Source organism: Dermatophagoides pteronyssinus, unplaced genomic scaffold (assembly GCF_027571235.1).
Source record: "Dermatophagoides pteronyssinus isolate colony J.1.1.1.1 unplaced genomic scaffold, Derpt_VIB-CSIC_2022.12 sq0050, whole genome shotgun sequence".
In the NCBI taxonomy this organism is placed as follows: Eukaryota; Metazoa; Arthropoda; class Arachnida; order Sarcoptiformes; family Pyroglyphidae; genus Dermatophagoides; species Dermatophagoides pteronyssinus.
In genome coordinates, this window is record NW_027461573.1 from 16,300 (window position 1) to 33,198 (window position 16,899).

Genomic DNA, 16,899 nt, shown 5'->3' on the forward strand with positions numbered 1-16,899 from the left:
TTGCGTTCGGTTTTTTCACCCCGAAATCCAAAATCCGACGATCCATATGCGAATGATGATTTTTCCCGGTTATTGCCATCATCAATTTTGTTGGATCAAATCAATAGTTGGTCGTCGATCATTTCGATGTTGATAGATTGACCGGGTGATGGTTGTTGGGTAAGTTTTTCAAAATCGATTAATTAATGAAAACAAAAATGTTCAAATTAACCCGTTTAAATGTTTGTAAATAGGAAAAAAACTGTATGAATGTTTGTACATAAGTGGAAAAAGACAAACAAATGAAAAAAAACAAAACTCTCCGCAATTCCTTAATCAATGTAATTCGATACGATTAAATCAAATCATATCACACACAACTGCGTGATTGAAACTTGATCATAATCATAATCATAATCATTATCAATTTATTTTTCTTCATTTCATCAAGCTGATTCATTTGATGGTTAGTCTATAATCCATTGCTTAAATAATCGTCAAGAAACAAACAAAAAAAAAGTTTTCATTTTTTTGCATTCGAATGTTTTTGTGCAATTCGAATGTTTTTTTTTGCCTGCCACTCTTCCATACAGTGTTTTTTTTGGTTTGGTTGATTGGTGGCTGTATATCATCAACAACAACAGTAATAATCAAATACCCAACCATAAATATCAATTTTGTCCATCATCAATTTGTCGAACAATACAAAGACCGATGATAAGAATGTCTTTTTGATGGTTGAAAAAAAGAAAACGAAAAACAGCTAGTCACATAAATATTATCATATCGTTTTCGTTTCATTTCGTTTTTGCAAGAAACAAAAAAACCAAAATTATTATTTTGTTTAAAGCTTATAAGCGGTCATTTGACTTTTTATAAAATCAAAAATCAACGACTAGCAATTCAACATTCAGCAACAACACCCTTTGTTATTTATTTTTTTCAATAGGGTTCAATTAATCAATTATCCTCAATTAGCCATGATTATTTCATTATGATATCATCATTATTGACAAAATTCATCATCATCATCATCTGATTTTCGATAATTCTCTGTTCGTTTTTTTTTCTTCTATTCATTTCGGAAATTCGGTGGAGAGAATTTAAAGATTGTTTTTTATTCAACAAAAATTCCCCAAAAATGGCTTTCAAATGGTCTTTGTTTTTGTTCCTATCCACGACCATTTTATTTATGATCATTATTGTCAATCAACATTCAGTTTTTGGTCAATCAACTACCACCACCAAAACAACAACAACAATTTCCATAATAAATCAACAGCCACAATCATTAGATAAATTATCATCTAATAGCTATACATTATCATCAATGGATGATGTTGAAATGTTAACATATTTTCTATTATATAGATATGGTTATTTTAATCATACTTCTGATCATCATCATCATCATCATGGTAAGTGATTTGTAATTTTGAAATTTTGAAATTTTTTAAAAAATTCATAATTAAATAGTAGATGATAATCAAAATGATGAAGATATTTTAACTGAATCAAAATTACGTGAATTTATTGAAAAAATTAAAATTAATCAATTAGTACCGAATAAACGTTATGAACAATCATCATCTTCTTCTTCATCTGCATCATCATCGACATTAACATCGGCGGCTATTGATCCGAAAACCAAAATGTGTTCGAAATTTATGTTGGAAAATTTATTAAAATCAAAACGATGGGGGCCATCTAACGGCAGTAGCATCAATAGTAATAATGGTGTTTCAATAATAAATTCAAAAATAAATCTTATCTGTGAAGCAGCAAATAGTTGTAAAAATGCTAAAAATCTTGTCGATCTAGTCGGTTTGAATTCAATACGAACGCCAACATTAAGTCAATCAATTGCACGTCTTTGTCCATTAATGCTGTTTCAAATGCAAGAAAAAGAATGTGTCGATCAACAGGAAAGTCAATTTAAAGCTAAAAATAAACCAACAATGAGTTCTGTTTGGGGATTTGGTTTATTATTCGTAACGATTGTTAGTTTTTGTTCAATTGCCGGTGTTGGAATATTACCATTTTTGAATGAATATTCATATCAAATAATGATTACAATATTGGAAGGATTAGCTGTTGGTAGTTTAGTTGGTTCGGCATTATTTCATTTAATACCACAAGCATTTAATTTAATGATACCGGGTAATCATGAATATTTATGGCGTGCTTTAATCATATTCGGTGGTATTTATATGTTTTTCTGGTCTGAACGTTTAATGAAAATTGTTTCAGAATTTCGTCGACGAAAAAAATCAAAAGATTTTTCATTACCATCAACAACAAGCCTGGAAAATGATCCACAAAAATTAAGGTAAATTTTCTCTAAAAAATGATTGAAATCTTTAATCTAACCTTGAATTATCATTTAGACAAGTTCATTATAATAATCAAATTCATTGTGATGATCAACAACAATGTGGTGGTGATGACCAACAACATAATCATCATCATCAAAAATCGATGGTAACTATTGTTAATAATCATCATCCTCATCATTATAATCATCATCATGGTAGCAATAATCATATTCATGATAATAATGATGATGATGATGGTTGCCGTGATCGTACCAATTCAAAAATGTTATCAATGAAACATGATCATAATATTGCTAATCATCATCATTCACATTTACATCCAATCGGTGGTAATGAAACTGATGAAATTGCTACAATTGCATGGATGATTATATTTGGTGATGGTCTTCATAATTTTATCGATGGTGTTACAATGGGTGCTGCATTTTCACAAAGTATTCTGGAAGGTATAAGCATATCGGTTGCTGTTATTTGTGAAGAATTTCCACATGAATTGGGTGATTTTGCTATACTATTGGGTTCAGGAATGTCAATGCGTAAAGCACTTGGTTATAATTTTCTTTCAGCTTGTACATGTTATTTAGGTTTTGTTTTTGGTATATTAATTGGTGATTTATCTGATGCAACACCATATGTATTTGCATTAGCTGCCGGTATGTTCTTATATATTTCATTAGTCGATATGATGGGTGAATTATCAAATAAATTGGAACAAGCTGGTAAACGTGGCCTTTCACATACATTACAAATGTTATTATTACAAAATTTAGGCATTATAATTGGTGTTAGCATTATGTTTATATTGGCTAAATATAGTGATCGTATCAATTTTGAAGGATTGGTACCACCGAAAAATTCCGATATACCATTTACGGAATCATAGACGATTCGGTGGAAGAAAAAAAATACACACAACAAAAACAATACTCTCATATCAATGATGAGCCATCACAAACACAACGCATTTTTCTTTTCTTTTTTTAAATATTTCTTCGAATATTTTATTTAAATTTTTTTACTTATATAAAAAATATCATTTACATTCATGTAATGAATAATCAATATTAATAAGTGCCACTTGATAAATTTTTTTTTGCAATTTTAAAAATAATAAACAATTTTTTACAAAATCAAATTCGAATCATTTTAAATTTCCCTCCACTAATTTAGTGTGATGATGACAACTAAATTGACTAAACCTGATCTAAATTTGTTGAAATAGTTGCTTGAATAGGTGCCCTTGTTGTTTTTCAATTTTGTTTTTTTTTCGGGATTCGATTCGAACTGAAACTGATCCAAACTCAAATTTTGTAATCATGTTACAAATCGGTAAGTGTTAAAACAATCCTATCCTAATTCGATTAAATCTTTTTTATCCTCATTAATTAATTGTATAGCATCATCAATTGGCAGTAAAAGCCATCGATTTTTGGATCAAACATTATTAAAAACATTTACATTACGATCAAATTGTTTATTACAATTGGATAAAAATAATATTCATGAATCGAAAATTGTAAATTCGAATAAACAGGAAAATGCTGTTGAAACTCAATCACAACAACAACAACAAGAATCAGCTGTTGCGACAAGAAAACGTTATTCACCATTTGTTAATACATCGAATTCAGCCGAATATGTATTGGCCAGAGCTGATGATCTGCTGAATTGGGGTCGTAAAAATTCATTATGGCCATTAACATTCGGTTTGGCTTGTTGTGCTGTTGAAATGATGCATATTGCTGCTCCACGTTATGATATGGATCGTTTTGGTGTTGTATTTCGTGCATCACCACGACAAGCTGATGTTATATTGGTGGCCGGAACATTAACAAATAAAATGGCGCCGGCTATCCGTCGTATTTACGATCAAATGCTCGAACCAAAATGGGTAATATCGATGGGTAGCTGTGCAAATGGTGGTGGTTATTATCATTATTCATATTCAGTAGTACGTGGTTGTGATCGTATTATACCGGTCGATATTTATGTACCTGGTTGTCCACCAACAGCTGAAGCATTATTTTATGGAATATTACAATTACAGAAAAAAATTAAACGTCAAAGTTTTGCACAAATGTGGTATCGTAAATAAATTTTGAAGAAAAATCCTCATTCAAAGAAAATTAACCCGAAATTATTATAGTTGAAAAGTTGAAAACCATAAGTTTTTTTTTCTCATTTTCTCATTTCATTTATGGAATTTAAATTTTTTTTCAATTATTATTATTATTATTATTATTATTATGAAGACAGAAAAATATAAAGTGAAGAAGAAGAAGAAGAAAATGAAAATGAATCCAATCAATCAATCAATCAGGTAATTCATCATTAAATCTGTATTCTGTGTGTGTGTGTATGGTGATATTGATTTGGTAAGAAAAAAAAATCTAAGAAAAGAAAAGAAAAATCAATAAGTTTGTAAATATAATAGCATGTAGGTGTTTCTTTGAAAATATTTTAGGATGGCGGACATCATTAATGTTCATTAACACCATTATTATCATCACAAACCATGTCAGGTGTGTGTGTTAAATTAATAAAATGAAAATTTTTTGTGTTGTTGTTTTACCGTTATGCAAATTATTTAGGATGCACAAAAAAAAATTGATGGCTAATAATAAAAAAAATCTCAGGTGAAAGATACACAGACACACACAGGTAGGTCAGGTCATCATAAAAAATTTGCCGGATTCTTCTTCTTTGTTGTTTTTTTTCGCTTCTTGTTATTTGGATTTTTGAAAGTTTTTTTTTTGGAGATAAAGTGGGGTACATATAAATTTGAAATCGGAATTGCAGAATTCAATTCCAATTAAATTTACCATAAGTAGCAACTGGATTTGAATTCATTTGTTTTTGTTGTTGTGATAATGATCGTTGTTGTTGTTGTTGATTACCGACAATATTTCCAGTTCCAGTTTGTTGTTGTTGTTGTGTGATTGGATCAAATGAATGATGCATTGCCTGTTGTTGTTGATGATGTTGAGGTAACATTGCATAAGCATTATTTGCATATGATGATTGATGATGTAAACTATTCATCGGTTGCTGTTGTTGTTGATTGGCTGTTATGGCCGATGTTTGATTTTGGAATCCTTGTTTTTCATAGCTCTAGAAACAAGAAAAAAATCAAACAAAAAAAAAAAGAAAAGAGAAAAAGAAAAAAATCAATCAATCAAATATTATCAAAATCAAATCATGAAAATAATTAATTTCTGAGTGACAAAAATTTATTAAACTCAATCAATATGGGTTGTGTGTGTGTGTGTAACATTGTAAATAATTTTTTTTTTGCAATCAAATTCCAGAAAAGAATCTTTGTATATCTCTGTGTGTTTCGATCTGAGAATGGGTATATGAAGTGGGGGGTTGTTTCGATAGATGCAAATCATCATCATCATCATATCGAATCACTAAAATCCTAAAAATTTTCGTTTTACAAATAACGACGACGATTAGGTGGTGGCCATACTTTGTTCATTTGTGGATGTTGTTGTTTACTGTACATATTTGATGCCGTGGATGAAAGATCATTTCCATTGCCACCACTTTGTCCACCGCCACCAACACCACTACCGCCAACTGATGTCATTTGTTTATGTTGTTGTTGTTGTTGATACGGTTTATTCGATGTCGTCATATAATCAGCTTGTGTTGGAACACCACCAGCAGCTGCTGCGGCAGCAGCGGCTGCTACTGCAGCAGCATTACTTATCGAATCATATCCGGCCGAATTATATGAATGAGATCCATAATTAGCAGCGGCGGCAGCAGCATTTGTATTAGCTTTACCGGTAAATGGTGAATTAGCAGCTGCTGCAGCAACAGCTGCAGGATTCTGTGCCTGTTGTACCGGATATAGTGCCGCCGGATGTGATGGTGGATACATTGGTCCTTGAGCATAGCTAAAATATAAACCATAACCCGGAAAATATGGATTGTGCGCTTGTGTAGCCGCTGCTGCTGTTGCATTCGCTGCTTGTGATGATACAGGCATCATATCTGATTCCGAATTACGATTATATTTAACATCTATATTTATCAAAAAAAATGAATAGAATTAAAATCAATTTCAACAAAAAATCTAATTAAACATACCTGCAGCTGTAGCATATGGTGAATAAGTAGTATGATCACGTGCTGCAGTTGCACCAAACTGTAAATCTGCATATGGATAATATGCCGGTATTGTCATCGCTGGATTACTCATCGCAATAAATGGTGTACTTAACACCTGTGGCTGTTGTTGTTGCTGCTGCTGTTGCACAGCTGAATTTGCCACACCTGGAGGCACATTATGAATTCCTTTACCTGATGAATCAAAAAAAAAAACATCAGTAAAAAACAACAAATTAAAATATATAAAACATACTTGATGATAATGTATTTTTAATAACATTCGTTGTCGATGTTGAACTGGACATTAAACTTAATGATGATCCAGCCGCTGCATTTGAATCATATTTATTTGTTGAACTAATTACAGGCTGTACAGTATTATTACCACCACCAACATTATCCATATCACGAAGAACTTTTTGGTTTTGTTGTACGGAACCAACACCAGTAGTGGATGATGTTGATGATTGATTACCACCACCATATTGAACATAACTACCGGTATTTGTCATCAATGTTTGCTGTTGTTGTTGATTAGCTAAATGATTACCACCACCAACACCAAATCCTAAATGATTATATCCACCACCAATATTACCACCATATTGATGTGTTGTCATTGATGATTGTGGCTGTTGATGTTGTTGTTGATGATGATGATGTTGTTGATAACCACCAATATTTGATGATTGTTGATAAGCAATCGTTGTTTGATCCATTGTTGGATTATAATTTGATTTATACATTTGCGATATATAATCATTCGATTTTCTATCCAATACATTTTTCGGATTATAACTATTATTATTCGTTGTTGTTGATGATTTATTATTATTATCTACATTTATCGATTGACGATGATCTTGATGTTGAACATTCAATATCGAATCATTTAATGAATGATGATGTTGTTGCTGTTGTTGTTGTAAAACTTGTGATGATTGATCTGGAATTTGACCACCACCAACATTCATTTTATTCACTGATTGATTGGAATTTGTTGAACGATAATTTGTCGATGACGAATTATTTGAATCTACCTGTCCACTTGTCGGTAATAATGATGATATTGATGATTGTTTATTTGTTTGATCAATTGATTTTTTACCACCTGTTTGATTAGTGGAAGAAGAATTAACAAATAATTGACCATCTTGTGTTGCACTTAATGGAAATCCAGTACTTGAACCAAATTCTAATGAACCAAAATGTACCGAAAGATTTGCAATTGGATCATTTGATGGCATTTCAACAGCCGAACTTGATGTATCTTGTTGTTGTTGTTGTATCATCATTTTTGACATTTGAACATTGGCAGGAACTTTGTTAGCCGTTGCTGCTGCTAATGTTCTTGCCGCTGCTGCTGCATTTGCGGCAGCATTATCAGCTGCTGATGTTGTTGATCCAACAACCGCTGCTGATGGCATACCAACTAATGATTTAATACTTTCGGTTGCTTGTTTCGAGAATTGACTTGAATATGTATACTGATGATTGAGATTGGAATTCTGCGATACATGCTGTATGAATGCTTGTCCAGCCGATGTCTGCTGTTGTTGTTGTTGCGATTGTGGCTGCTGCGTTTGTCTTGGTGGTTGTTGTTGTTGTTTTTGCATATTATTATTATTCGATGCTGCAATAATTGAACTCATTGTTGGTTGTTGATCATTGGATTGCGTTTTACCAACAATAAACTGTTGCTGTTCATTTCTTGATGATTTCATTTGATTTGTTTCATCTTTTTCCGATGATAAAACTTTGGTACTTGGTGTGAACACTTTGGTTGCCATTGGTTGAGTCCAATCTTCTTCATTCCAATCTTCATTCGCAGCAACATCTGCCCAATTACCAACAGTCATTGTTTGCAGATCATCAGACGGTGGTGAAGGTTTTCCAATGGTTGTCGATCCTGGTAAATTAGATCCAGTTGTAGAATTGTTTGTTGTTGATTCGATAGCATTATTTGACCATGTATCAATTGAATTTGGAAATCCATCGGATATTTGATTTGGACCATTTTGACCAACACCACCACCCCCACTGCTGCCACCAGCACTAATACCACCACCACTTCCACTACCATGATGATGATGACCATGGCCACTACCACCACTTCCACTATTAGTCTGATTATTTTGCATTCCACGATTCATAAATGTACGAGATCCACGTGCAATATCACCACGACCACGTGATGAACTACCACCACGGCCAGTTCCACGTCCACCACCTCGTCTAATAGATCGATCACCGCCGCCACCACTTTTACGATCGGTATATGCTGCCGTATTGAAAACATCACCACCATCATTATCAGTTCCATCTTTATCATTCGATTGTTGTTGATTTGAATAATTATTGGTCGATGATTGTGAGCCACCACGATAATCTTTTTTCCGATTAATATTGTTCCTACCAGCCATCATAGATCCACCACGACCTCTTGAATTTTGACCACGACCACGACCACCACTACTACCATCAGCATTCGAACGATTTGATTTTTCCATTCGATTATTCGATTGACCACCATTGGTCAACGTAGTTGACGATGATGCATTTGCATCCGATCCTCCAGTCGATTGATTCTGACCCGACAATGACGATGTTGCATTTGTAGTATTAGTAGTAGCAGATGATTTACCACGTTTTTTTCGCCCAGTCGATTGCCATTCCGAATCAAATGATTCACCATCCAATATCATTTCGATTGCTTTTGGCATATCATTGTCACAGTCATATAGGGCAACGGCAGCATCTTCACGTGTAGCTCCAGTTAATTCAACAATTTTTTCAATTTTTGGCTTTAAATCATCATCTTTTTTATCGCTCATTAGGCTTGCAATACGCATTTGTTCGGCCGTTGGCTAAAAAAAACAAACAGAAAAAAATAAACATTACTCCAAATTGATTTAAAAATCAATAATCTTACCTGGAATTTATCATTTTTATTATTATTACGAAATTCATCAGCCGAAGAATGATTACCACTATTATTATTATTATTAGCCATCATATTGTTTGATGATGATGATAAATCATTCGATATCATCATCATATTATTATTATTATTATTTGTTGTTGTTGTTGACAATGTTGATGATGATGGCTGTGTTGATGATTTTGATGAATGATGATGATGTTGTTGTTGATGTATCTTTTTATTTGTTGATGTACCAATTTGATTCGATCTTGAACTTCGTCCACCACCACCACCGCTACCACCACCTGATTGTGATGAATTTGACACTAATGTGGTCATCATTCGATTCGAAAGATTTAAAAAAAATTGATTCGATTCGAAGCCAAACAAACAAACAGACAGACAGACAGACAAAGAAAATGGAAATTTGAAAAACAAAAAACACAGGTTAACCAGACACACACAAACAAAAAGTTTAGTTTTTCAGGTTTTTTCTTTTTTGACAATTTGTCAACGAAGATGTTTCTACTTCTGCTTCAAAGATGATAAATATATTTACACCGATTTGAAATATATTTACAGACACACACAAAAATGGAAATGAAAAGGGATAAAATCTGCAAAAGAAAAAGAGAAAAAAAATCAGATAAAAATGTCAAAAATTTCGAGAAATGAAAAAAAACACGTGCTTGCACGTGCAGTAGTAGTGGTCGATCGTCGACCTATGACCTATCGGGAAATCTTCGAAAAAAATTTGAATCAAAATTCTGGATTCGAAAAACAAACAAACAAAAAAATGATGGCAAGAATCAAATTGCTTTCATGATGGCTATAGTGTCTTTTGTTCTCTCTCTTGTGGTTTGATAATTCCTACGCGGCAAACAAACAAAAAAAACATCGTGTGTACGGTGTGTGTGTGAGTGATGATGTCTAAACAGAAACAAAAAAAAATTGGAAAAATTTTTCTTGGAATTTCTACTCTTTTTTGGCTGATAAAGATGCTAATGTTGTTCCAGAAAAAGAAAGGATAAAAGACTTTCTTGGATAAAGAAATTCGAAACATTTGGATTTTCAATTTTTTTAAAAACAAAAAAAAAACATACCCAACAAACAAACAAACGACGAAGAAGTGTTTTTAATCAACAACACACCGAACCAACTAAAAGAAAAAAAAAAACACTCACCACACACACACAAACAAAGCAAAACTTTTTTCTTTTTCAAAGCAAAAAAGAAAAAACACACTGCTGCTGCTGCTGCTGCATTGATTGAAAACGACGAAATGTGAAAAAAAAGCAAAGAGGGAGCCCAGATTGAACTCGCTTGCAATAATCAAAAAAAAAAAAACAACATCCTTCTCTTGGCGTTTAGCGAAAGAAAGAGAGAGAGGTAGTGGGAGAGGGTTATACGTACAAGTTGAACGGGGGGGTTTTTCTTTTCTTTTGACGTTGATCGAACCGATAGAGGAGGAGGGGATCGATCGAGAGGTACCTGTATTTTTTTTTTAATCCAAAAAGAGAGAAACGACGCAAAAAAAAACACATTGTAAATAATGAAGTTTATTCATATAGGACGTTTTTTTCGGAATTCGGAATGGCGTGATTTTGTTAGGTTTGGTCACAATCAACAATACGTTATTTGATAGTGGAATAGGAAAAAAAGAATAATTTTTTACATTCGCAATAGATAATTTACGTTTGAAATATTGTGACCAATCCGGATGTAAGTTTCATAATGAATTTTGACCACACCTTCATCCATTGTTCAATGTGGTATGAGGGGTGGTGGTGGTAGTAGCGGGCGCATAACGCCATCCATTTGATAACCAAGAATTCGAAGAACCAAACCGCGAAAAAAGAGAAGAAAAATCTTTTTTTGCTAAATTGAAAAATTTAGCAATGGTTTTTATCAGAATTTTATTTTCAACTTTTTTTCGATTTATTTTTTCGGGATACTGTTGTTGTTGTTGATGATGATGATAATGATGAAAAATTGGATGATGATGATGAATATTGTGATGTTATTGAATTTGAACGATTCAGACGATGTTCACGATCATAACGTATTAATTGCATTTGTTTATCGATTGATAATTGGAAAAAAATTCGATAAAATTCATGACAAGATTTTTCTAATTGTTGACATAATTGTCGATGAAATAGAACATCTTGTTCGGTAACTAATAATCGACCATCATCGCTGTTTGTTTGTAAATTTTTTTTAAAATTCACTAATATAGCCGATGTATCACGAATAGTACGACGTAAATTTTTTAGTTTTCCAGTCGATAATAATCGTCGAACAAGATAACCACGAACAAATGCTGGTAATCGACGTAATTTATAACGAATTCGATCATAATCATTATCATTATCATCATCCATAGGACACTATTTAAACACAAACAAAACAAAATTCCAAAAAAGGAAATGAACACAGATGGATTGAAATAGTTTTCAATTATCATTAGACATACCATTTTAGTATTCGATGAATGATTTTCCTGTAATGATAATGATGATGATCGTTGTTGTTGTTGATAACAATTAGGAACAGCATTAACCATTCCAAATCTAATAGAATCCGATAATTCTTGAAACATTTTCATCAATGTTGAATATTGTCCGGTTATTTTCAAACGATAATCGGATAATTGTCTGGATAAATCCATTAATTGTTGTTCGAAGATTTCGATTCGTTCAAAATCTGTTTGTAGAAATATTAATTTTTGATAAATTGATTGAAATTTTTCTTGTAATAATTGATATTGTTGATTATCATTATTCTCATCATTGTTATCATTGATGAATGAATGCCATATCGTAGAATCATTATCCGTAGAATCATGATCATCATTATGAAAATTATTCTGCTCTCTGATTGTCGTCGACGATGATGATGATGATGATCGACTGGATAGACTGGGTGAATCGGTTGTATAAAACGTTGATTCATTTGAATCATCATCGTTCAAGGTTTGATCATAAATCGATGATGATGATGATAAATTATCCATCATGTTTTTTTTCAAGAAAAAAAATGTTCCAATTGGAACAACTGAAACAACCGATATTGCAATATTCGAATGCAATCCGCAAAAAAAAATCGAACGTTTTTTTCACCTTTTTTTTTCTTGGTTGGATGGGACTGTCCATAATGTCCAGTACAGCCATTTTTTTACGGCCAAAGTTCAGCAACAAGTGGTTTTTTATGGTGGTGTCTTCGAAGACTAAGATGAAGAAATCGTCTGTTGAACGACGACGACGATGATTACCTGTTCGACTAGCCCTCGAAGGCATATTTTATTGATTGATTGGTGGTGGTGCAACAGCAACAACAACAAAACACACAGACACTCAATCTTCTTGTTCGTCGGCCAACAGAAACTGCCATTTTCTCTGCGAGAAAAAAATTAGCCACGGAATGAAATTTTTTTTTTGAAAAATATTTTATAAAATTTTATCGATTTGATTTTTGAATTTTTAATTAATTGATTGATTGATGGTGATGATGATAAATCTATGAATCAATGAAATGATGGCTACGGCTACATCATTAGGTTTGAATAAAGTATTTATATTGGATAAATATTTTGCCGAAGTAAGTAAAAAATTATTCATCAAAAAAAACAAAAATCAAAATCAATTTTAACTTGATTTTTTTCAATTTTTTCATAATTTTAGCTGAATAAATATTGGCAAAATGAATGTCTTCATCAACAAGGTAAATTCAACAAAAAAATCGAATCGGAAACATTCGAATCGGAAACGTTCGAATTGAAAACATTCGATTTCGAATCTTGACTTTTTTCGAGAAAAATTTATCTTTTTTTTGAATTTTTTGTTTTGTTTTACCAAATCCAGATAAACCAAAATCCAATTATAATCAACAACAACAACAACAATATTATCATCATCAACAACAGCAACAACAACAATCATTTAAATCGAATGATTATCGAAAATTAAATAACATCAACAACAACAACCAAAATGATCAATCAACGATATTGGATAATAATATCAATGATTTGATTCATTTGGAAGCACCAATAACCGAAGATTCTCTAATACGATCATTACATACAAGATTTTTATCACAAGAATATTTTGTAAGTTTGAATTTTGCTTTGGTTAAATTGATCAATTTTTTTATGATTTAAAATCTATTTTCATTAGACAAATATTGGACCAGTATTGATTGCATTAAATCCATATCAAGATCATTATAATCCACTTACATTGGATAGTGCACATCGTAATGATAATTGTTATCCATTATATCGTATTGTTTATGAATCAGTACGGCAACAATCTGAAACTGGTTATCCACAAGTAATAATCCTGTCGGGTATTAGTGGTTCGGGTAAAACATATGCATCGATGACAATCCTGAGGCAATTATTCAATCTAATTGGTGGTGGTCCAGAAACTGATTCATTTAAACATTTGGCTGCTGCATTTACCGTGTTAAGAAGTCTAGGTTCAGCATCCACAGCGGAAAATTCTGAATCTAGTCGTATTGGAAATTTTATCGAAATACAAATTCAAGATGGTGCTATTTATCGTACGAAAATTCATTGTTATTTTCTTGATCAATCACGAGTGGTGAAAACATCGATTGTTGGTGGTAATGGTGAACGTAATTATCATATATTTTATCAAATGCTTTTGGGATTATCATTGAATGAAAAAACAAAACTTTATCTGGATGGTTATAATTTAAATGATTTTGATTATCTTTATAATAATAATCAATATCAACAACAAGAATTTGATCAACAAACAATTGAAAATCATCAAAATCGTTTTGAAGCATGGAAATCATGTTTATCAGTTCTTGGTATTCCATTTATGGATGTTGCTCGGATATTGGCTGCAATTCTATTATTGGGTAATATTCATTATTCATCAAATGATCATCAAGATAATGATAATCCAGGCAATGATAATGATAATTTATTTAATAAAAAAGAACTACATGCTGTTGCATCACTTTTAGGCATTTCAACAGCACATTTACATCGTGGATTAACACAACAAAATTTGCCATCATCATCATCATCGGATAACAAACATCATGGACAAATTCTGGTTGTACGAAGAAATTTGAAAAATTTTCAAATGACTAGAGATTCATTAGCGAAAGCATTATATGCAAGAACTGTTGCTACAATTATACGGCGGGCAAATTCTTCGAAACGATTAAAATCAAATAGTTGTACAACAAGTTCTGAATCAAATGATTCAACACATCATCATCAACATTTGGAAACATCAAGTCATCATCAGGCTGCATCAAGTATTGGTTCAGCATGTGGAAAATCCTATAAATCAATGGCCATTCTACAACAGGCATTAAGATATTCATCAATGGAAGGATTTATTGGAATATTAGATATGTTTGGGTTTGAAGATTCACGGCCAAGTCGATTGGAACAACTTTGTATTAATCTTTGTTCGGAAACAATGCAACATTTTTATAATACGCATATTTTCAAATCAAGTCTAGAATCTTGTCGTGATGAAGGTATTAAACCTGATTTGGAAATTGATTATGTTGATAATGTACCTTGTATTGATTTGATTTCATCTTTGGTAAGTTTTTTTTTGTTTTTGATTGATTGATTTGATTTTTGACTTTTGATTGTTTTTCCCCTTGAATAGCGTACCGGTTTATTTAGTTTAATTGATTATGAATCAATCAATAATGGACGACCAGAATCACTTGTATCAAGATTATCATCAATTCATGGATCGAACAATCGATTTTTATCAACAACAACGACGATAACATCGACAACAACAAATCAATATGAAAATGATCAACAACAACAACAACAATTATCAAATAAAGCAATAACAACATTTGGTATTCAACATTTTTGTGGTAATGTTATCTATGATACACAGGATTTTATCGAAACAAATTCCGATCAATTATCCGATGATTTGATACAAATATTTCATAAAACACAATGTTCATTTGGTTTTGTTTCACATTTGTTCAGTGGTGAACTTCGTATTCTAAAGAATCGTTATCAATCACAACAACCACAACAGCAATCGAAAGGTCTTCGATTTCGTATTTCTCCTGTTCATCATCAACCACCATCAGCTTCTTCGTCTATATCGAATTCCAACGATCAATCCACAACGACATTTACACAAGATTTTCATAGCCGTTTAGATAATCTCCTGAGGATTTTGGTTCATGCACGGCCACATTTTATTCGTTGCATCAAAATTAATGATCGTGAACAACCCGGTTATTTTGATCGTTTTACAATAATGAGACAAATTCGTTCATTACAAGTATTAGAAACTGTAAATTTAATGGCTGAAGGTTTACCACATCGTATGCGTTTTAAAGCATTTATTAGCCGTTATCGTTTATTGATACATTCAAATCAAATTGGACAAAATAATAATAATCAAAATAATAATGATGATAATCAATTGATAATGTTGGATGATTGTCGTCGAATTTTAGAACATTTTGATCAAATAATTCAGATAAATTTGATGGCCAATAATCGTTCAACAGCAGCATTAACATCATGGACATTAGGTCGGAAAACATGTTTTCCTTAGTGAATCTGCTCGACAACAATTAGAAATTGCACGTAATGGTCGTCGTAATTCAGCTGCAACAATTATTCAATCATTATGGCGTGGTTATCGTTTACGTCGACAATTACCATATATTAAACAACAACTAAATCATCAACGTAAAGAGCAAAAACAATCATTAAATCATTCAAATGTTTTACGTCGTCCACCAAGACCACAACCAATTTCATTTGGTTCGACTTCACCAACACCACCGATGCCGCAATCTGAATCACAAAATGTTCCTATTAGTAAATCAATACAAAATGATATGTATGATTTTAATTTGATTAAAGAAACCTGTTTTTTACTTGGTATTGATCCGGTAAGTTATTATTGTCTTTTTTCTTTCTTTGAGATCATCATATAATCTCCAATCATATCATTGCATTTCATTTAGGATACACCACCCGCATTACCATCAAGTCGATCATATACAATAATGGGTAATCAAAAATTTTCATTTCCTCAAATTCGATCTCTTCGTATGGATTTCATTGGTAATATGATCATATTAGGATAATCAATTCAATATATGCTAATCTTTTTTTTCTTTCATCCATAGATCCAATGAATCATTTAAAAATTTCCAAAGGACAAAAAGTAATTGTTCTTGAATTTTCACAATATAAACGTGGTTGTTTTACTGTTGAATATTCAAAAAATCTTCGTTTCGATATTCCACAACATTTTGTTGAACAACAAACTGAATTTAATAATAATTCCAATTTAACAACAACAACAACTGCTAATAATACTGCTGCTCATCATAATTCTCATCAACATTATTTAGGATATGGAATATAAATTAAAATAAAAATAAAAATTTCATAATTTCCGGTAATTAAACAAAAAAACCGTGTTTTCAGATTTCTATTTAAACTTTTGATTACTATCGGAGTCAAAATAGAATTTGTTGTTTTTTTTTGAG

The 16,899-nt window shown here is 31.9% G+C and overlaps 5 protein-coding genes across 7 annotated transcripts; 3 read left to right on the forward strand and 2 right to left on the reverse strand.

Moving 5' to 3' along the window:
- The first annotated feature begins 9 nt into the window (after window positions 1-9).
- Window positions 10-3,361, forward strand: LOC113793903 (metal cation symporter ZIP14-like). 2 transcript variants are annotated; one of them, XM_075824144.1, is made up of 4 exons: window positions 10-159; window positions 234-1,397; window positions 1,456-2,308; window positions 2,367-3,361. In XM_075824144.1, exons 2-4 carry the CDS (start codon window positions 1,121-1,123, stop codon window positions 3,196-3,198), a joined length of 1,962 nt encoding a protein of 653 aa, XP_075680259.1. In that variant the 5' UTR covers window positions 10-159; window positions 234-1,120; the 3' UTR covers window positions 3,199-3,361. The 2 variants fall into 2 exon arrangements, with proteins under 2 accessions (XP_075680259.1, XP_075680260.1); XM_075824145.1 differs by having other exon boundaries at window positions 1,459-2,308.
- Window positions 3,362-3,500: 139 nt separating this feature from the next.
- LOC113793905 (NADH-quinone oxidoreductase subunit B 2-like) lies at window positions 3,501-4,476 on the forward strand. The gene is made up of 2 exons (XM_027343981.2): window positions 3,501-3,644; window positions 3,713-4,476. Exons 1-2 carry the CDS (start codon window positions 3,632-3,634, stop codon window positions 4,408-4,410), a joined length of 711 nt encoding a protein of 236 aa, XP_027199782.2. The 5' UTR covers window positions 3,501-3,631; the 3' UTR covers window positions 4,411-4,476.
- Window positions 4,477-4,518: 42 nt separating this feature from the next.
- Window positions 4,519-10,513, reverse strand: LOC113793875 (uncharacterized). Of its 2 annotated transcripts, XM_075824139.1 has the most exons (6): window positions 10,461-10,513; window positions 9,367-9,974; window positions 6,688-9,301; window positions 6,414-6,626; window positions 5,788-6,347; window positions 4,519-5,426 (listed from the first exon to the last, which is right to left on the reverse strand). In XM_075824139.1, exons 2-6 carry the CDS (start codon window positions 9,697-9,699, stop codon window positions 5,118-5,120), a joined length of 4,029 nt encoding a protein of 1,342 aa, XP_075680254.1. In that variant the 5' UTR covers window positions 9,700-9,974; window positions 10,461-10,513; the 3' UTR covers window positions 4,519-5,117. The 2 variants fall into 2 exon arrangements, with proteins under 2 accessions (XP_075680254.1, XP_027199752.2); XM_027343951.2 differs by lacking the exon at window positions 10,461-10,513 and having other exon boundaries at window positions 9,367-10,244.
- Window positions 10,514-10,894: 381 nt separating this feature from the next.
- Cp110 (Centriolar coiled coil protein 110kDa) lies at window positions 10,895-12,732 on the reverse strand. The gene is made up of 2 exons (XM_027343971.2): window positions 11,834-12,732; window positions 10,895-11,747 (listed from the first exon to the last, which is right to left on the reverse strand). The coding sequence occupies exons 1-2, from the start codon at window positions 12,374-12,376 to the stop codon at window positions 11,280-11,282; spliced, it is 1,011 nt and encodes a 336-aa protein (XP_027199772.2). The 5' UTR covers window positions 12,377-12,732; the 3' UTR covers window positions 10,895-11,279.
- Window positions 12,733-12,749: 17 nt separating this feature from the next.
- dachs (unconventional myosin-IXb-like dachs) lies at window positions 12,750-16,802 on the forward strand. Its single transcript, XM_075824141.1, is given in 8 exon segments — window positions 12,750-12,957; window positions 13,041-13,080; window positions 13,221-13,468; window positions 13,536-14,954; window positions 15,024-15,932; window positions 15,934-16,293; window positions 16,369-16,468; window positions 16,534-16,802. Coding segments are annotated over 8 exon segments (3,384 nt in total). The 5' UTR covers window positions 12,750-12,891; the 3' UTR covers window positions 16,776-16,802.
- The last annotated feature ends 97 nt before the right edge of the window (window positions 16,803-16,899 follow it).